Source organism: Cantharellus anzutake, assembly GCF_015039405.1.
Source record: "Cantharellus anzutake strain C23 chromosome Unknown EI90scaffold_41, whole genome shotgun sequence".
Taxonomy (NCBI): Eukaryota; Fungi; Basidiomycota; class Agaricomycetes; order Cantharellales; family Hydnaceae; genus Cantharellus; species Cantharellus anzutake.
In genome coordinates this window covers 602,727-608,051 of record NW_024066991.1, presented here as the reverse complement: position 1 = coordinate 608,051, position 5,325 = coordinate 602,727, and the positions used below count along the sequence as shown (strand labels likewise).

Here is a 5,325-nt window from a genome sequence, read left to right as displayed (position 1 = left end):
TCTCTTTTGTAGTCAAAAGGGAGGTCACTTTTCCATTCCTATGTGTACAGAGCTTTTAAACACATGGAATGGCAATAATGTGGAAAAACAAATGAAAAGAAAATATAAAACGAAAGATTGTTGCTATGGACACCATGTGGACCATTAAGTATGGCCAATAAGTCCAACAGCCGATGTGGAAGTTCAATAAAAGAAAGACAGGAGTGATAAGCGGGCCATATCCACTAATAATTGCTGTCCTCCACCAATTTCCACCATCACACCACACTCATCCGTCTCTTCCTACCCATAGCATCCCTTCCCGACCTCTCCATTCGATTCCTCAGGTTCATAGCTTTCTCCCGATACCAAATTTGTCCCAAACAGTTGAGATTTGACTGAGTGGTGGGCATGAGAATCGTGAAATTGGCCCGTGCGCAGGGTTAGACATCCCAGAAAGTGTCTGTGAGAGTCCCCATGTCAATTGGATCTTCATATGCATCCTTTGTGATTTTTCTGAATTTTTCTGAGCACTCCAAAGTGCATTTTGGTTGTTTCGGTACAGCTTGTGATTTCCATTTTGGGCTGAAAACCAGTTTCGCAATCTCCCGAAGTACGGATCTCAGCTCCACTGCATGGGACTTTCAACACCGCCACCCTCACATGCCTTTCAACATTGTGCAAAACCTCATGGTAAGATGAGAAATCATCACCACTATTGTTCCACAACGGCTGGGTCGATCGGGATGAAATTTGGGGAATCCATATTTATGATTTTTCTCTATTTTCTGAGCCCTTGATCGTCTCTCGGCGACCAATAGCGCCAAGCATAGTTTTTGCACTGGACCAATTCAGTACCAGCACATTATGCACAATTGTACTCCATAATAAAATGAAATAAAATGTTTTTATGCACCATGGGCTTTGGTAGCATTGGTAGGTTATCTTTGCATGCAGGGAACCCTTAGTGAGCATAAACCATGAAAATACTGGCGGTGTAGAGTATAGTAGGTTACTGTACTCACATGAGCAACTACCTGTCATGCGTCACAAGAGCCAGGAGGTCCAGCTCAAAACACAGCCACGTCACGCATCACATGAAGGAAAAGGCTGGCCAACTTATGTCACGCCCAAACAGTGCTTGGCTGCCCAGTGGCTGTGTGAATGTATTTAAAATTGCCTTTTAAAGTAATTACATTTAAAAACGAAAAATTGCCATTTCTTCATCCAAATTGCGTGTCCACCTGGCTCGCATTCCACGGCCTTGAGGCTTGCAGCCCTGGGGATCAGAAAGGGAAAGTGAGCTAGTCTCACCAAGAGTATCTGGCTCAGCCTCCTCAGCACAAGTGGATGCCACCCTCAGTCCATCATTGACTGCCTCAAGCCCATCAGGTACCACATCCCCTACCATATACTCAAAAACTTCCTCCACCGTCACATCCGAGTCATCTTCCGGAGTATCTGTGAACCCGACCTTGTGTGCAATACAATCAGAGCCGGGGTGGACATCAGTGTCATTGAGGGGTTGCCTTCGTGGTGCAGTTATCGCCTTTGCAAGATCCGGATCAGTTTTGTGAAGGGAATCGAGGATTAAGCGTAGTGGAAGGGAAGTTAGACTGTGATGGGAAAGGTTGAAATCACCCGAGCGGCACAGTTCGATCTAGTTAGCACTCCACATACTTATAAGTAGTTTAAGTATTGCAATCGACTCACTTTTTGAATCCTATCCTGATGATTCATGGCTTGAAAAGCATACACTAAAGTCTCGGGGACACGGTCCCTCAGTATGCCAAGCTTGGTGTCAAGTTTTATGTGGCATGAGTCAACCCCGCTTTGCAATTGGGAATAAACTTCCTTGATAGCGGCCGATTGCTGGGCCCGCTTCACAGCATGTTTCAACAAGCACTGTATACCGACATCACAGGGCTGCCAGAGACCTGTGCATCCCCCAGGAACATAGTCGAGTATTATCCATGGGTACATTTGATACAGCCAAGCACGAAACTCAAGGGATGTGTGAACGGACCACACATCGAGTTGCCAAAGACATTCCTGCAGTGGATCAAGAGAGAGCCGTTCCTTTTCAGCATTGAGATAAGGAACTAAAATGCGTGTTACAAATGATTTCATGGTTGAGATGTTGGCCCAGTATGTATCATTCCCAGAGAACTCAAAGAGAAGCCCAAGTCGCATGGCCTCGTTGTAGCTTGGGGCACTTGCTGAAGGGACACTTGCAGAAGTCTTGCCACGGAAGATGGCCTGGAATGGTAGTAGAGTTCCACTTGCAGAAACAGCCACATTAAGGGTGAATGCCCACTTCTCATCATGGCCAACAGTGGATATTTGCTGTGATCCCTTCTTTTCGTAAGTGGAGGTTGCATTCTGCTGATAGATAACTTGTGTCTGATCTGAGTTCACACGAAGACTACCAGGGATTGCATATTGACGGATGGAGTGGGCTTGCCGAAGCAATGAGGATCGTATTTTTTCATCCGCATTGGATGGAATCTTTTGTGATGCACGTGTGGCTCATCGCAAGCTCCAATTCATCTCCTCCTTCAGAAACTTCCGCACCCAACCCATGCTTGCAGCAAACACACTGCTGTCCTTCTTCACAACTGTTGTTAGGATACTTGGCTGGGTATATTGAATCTGCCCAATGATAATGCCACAGATTTGGTGAGCATCCAATGCGGCACCAGCTTGTCGGACACTCAACAAAGTCTGCTTGATTGTTGCAACAGTGTCTAGATGGGTTGCCTGTAGATCCCAGTCCTTTCAGCTCCCTACATACTGCCTTGCATCGTCGTTAACTCACCAATATCCCCCTCTTTGTAATATTCCCTCCTGGGCAGTTTTCTTTCGCAACCTTCGCCAGCGTTTCATCAGACCAACGTGGGCATGGCCCTGTGCGATCAATCCATTTACGAACAACATCGGCACGTAGTGAGTGAAATAGATTCTTGCTTCTTGCTTGACATCCCTTCACGATTTCGGTGGGGCTCATTGACCAGCCAACGGTCGCAGCCACTTCAATGATCAATGTCCAGAAAATGGGCTGGAACCAATTTGTTGTCCTAGCAAACTTTGGTGTTGTTTTTCTGGGAGGCTGGATGACATTTTGCACACGGTGAGTTGCCCTCTGGCACTTCTGGTCCTTCACCCATTCCTCAATGCGGCGTTTTGGCTGTGACATCTCTGCAATCACAACTGAGCTGCTTGAAGTCCCGGGGTCCATATCCACATCAAGCATGTGCTAGGATGATCTATTAGAAACTGTGGCGACCTTGATGAATCAACTTCCTTCACCTTTTTTTTTGCATCACCATCTCCTTCTGCCAACACTGCTCGGCGATGCTGTTGTCGTTCTCGTGCATTTGCTCGCTTCCATTCAACTTTCTTCCTTGCTTCCAGTTCCTCTTCCACCCTCCATTCTTCAGATCTCTTGCCAATCCTTTCAAATCCAATCGATGCTTGTTGATCAAATTCTTCACGACTGACACAGCTCAAGAATTGCAGCAACCCACGGCCCTCTTCCCCCTCCTGGATGGTGAAGTCCAATTTTTTCTTTTTCTCCTTCGGTTTCTTGACATCAGAATTGGGCAAGGTGCCCGTTGGGGCTGGGCTACTTGGCAAGGCTGCAGGGCTGGTCGACTGTGCCACAGATGAGCACATTCTTGACGTCGTTGGTGTTGGAGCTGGCTTTGTTGAATGCTCAGCTACTGTGAATGGGACTGTCTCTGCTGGGGCAGCCATCACTTCCATGATTGTTGTTGTCATGTGGCCTGATGTCACCTTGGGTTCAATCATCGATGCCGTTGGAATTTCTGCCACAGAAGTCACTGCTGGGACAGGTGGTATCTAATCACAGTGTGGTGAGTCCCCATTTGATTGCAGTTACACAAGATTACTTACCTGTTCAACATGATGATTGAGGATTGCCATCAAAAATTCAACACGCAACATAGCAATGTCGTTGCTAGCATAGAGCGGGTATTTGGTTGGGATGAGATGGTGCATCAGGGCATTGAGGGCAAAGAAGCTGCATGAGGAGGAATCATTCTGGTGAGCAACTGGGAGTGAAGTGATTCGAAATGTTGGTGTTGACTTGTTCAATCCAGAATAGGATTCATTGAGCCACCATTGAAGAACGTTTGCCACTTCCTTTGCTGCAACAGGTAAGTCAGCACCTCCTGTTTCCCGATGTAAAGAATCTGCAAGGTAAATCACTGATTCCTTAGGGAAAACTGAAAATGCGATCCAGTGATTATTATTAGCATGCATGATTCCACCAAATTGGGATTCAGATCCAGATGAGAGCTCTGACCCCAATTGACAGAGATCTTTACAGGTATGATTGCACCCATAAGTTACTGAGCCACCTGCTTGCATTGCACATCCAGTTAGGTACTGAATGTCAAGGGGACTCAAAAGCCTGGCCTTTACATCACTGGCCACCAAGGCTGTTGCAAGAAGCTCGATGTGGTATGAGATGTCAGTTGTCACAAGACAAGAGAAAGTGAGGTGACGCATCAGCCCTCCCACAGTACTCAGTGCTGACTTTGAGAATCCAAGCACTTTTGTGTTCCAGTTGCATGATAGAAGCTGCTTTTGAGCCACCACGATAGCAACACGGTGAGCAGAGTGATGGTTTGCCCATGCCTCAACTAACTTCTCTGATTCTTTCCAGAACCTCTGGACATTCTGTACTCGAAATATGGTTTCCCAGACACGGAGAATGTCAATAGTGGTATAACGTATGCCGATTTTGACGGAATGAGGAGGGTTGGTGTGGTTGGGATCATATTGAGAAATCAGCTCTTTTATCACTGGGCAGGGAGGGCAGGGCATGTTCCAGAGTTCATGCTCACTTAATTCTTTGATGGATGGTGGGCAAAGACTGAGACATGCAGATGTCTGTAAATTTGTTTGGAATGATGGGAGTTTGAACTGGAGGAACTCGGTGACAGTCAGGGTTTCGTTAGGAAAGTAGGGCCCAATGAGGGCTTTTGGGATGCCACTGTATGAGATAGGCTCATCTGTGCAAGAGCAGATGCAGTGTGCAAGAGAAAACCCATCCATATGTGATACCAGTGAGTGAGAAAATTTTTACGGGGACAGCAAATGTGTTTCAAATTTTTGTATTTACTGGTTGCCAAATATGGCTTGAGATCAATATAAAATAAATCTGGCTCGGCCAACTCCGGGCACTGCTTTCCTTTCAAGTCATGCTTGCCAGTTGGGTGTTGTAGGCGGGATAATCGCCCACGCGCAGAACCGGCTCGGATACCCGTTCACACATTCAGAAAACCACTTTCATTCATGCGACGACTCGGTACGGAATTG

The 5,325-nt window shown here is 46.6% G+C and overlaps 1 protein-coding gene across 1 annotated transcript; it reads right to left on the bottom strand.

Moving 5' to 3' along the window:
* Positions 1-3,284: 3,284 nt before the first annotated feature.
* Positions 3,285-5,061, bottom strand: EI90DRAFT_3018190 (uncharacterized protein; the record flags this gene model as incomplete). Its single annotated transcript, XM_039057203.1, has 4 exons — positions 3,285-3,452; positions 3,481-3,840; positions 3,895-4,808; positions 4,851-5,061. 4 exons carry the CDS (start codon positions 5,059-5,061, stop codon positions 3,285-3,287), a joined length of 1,653 nt encoding a protein of 550 aa, XP_038913562.1.
* Positions 5,062-5,325: the final 264 nt, after the last annotated feature.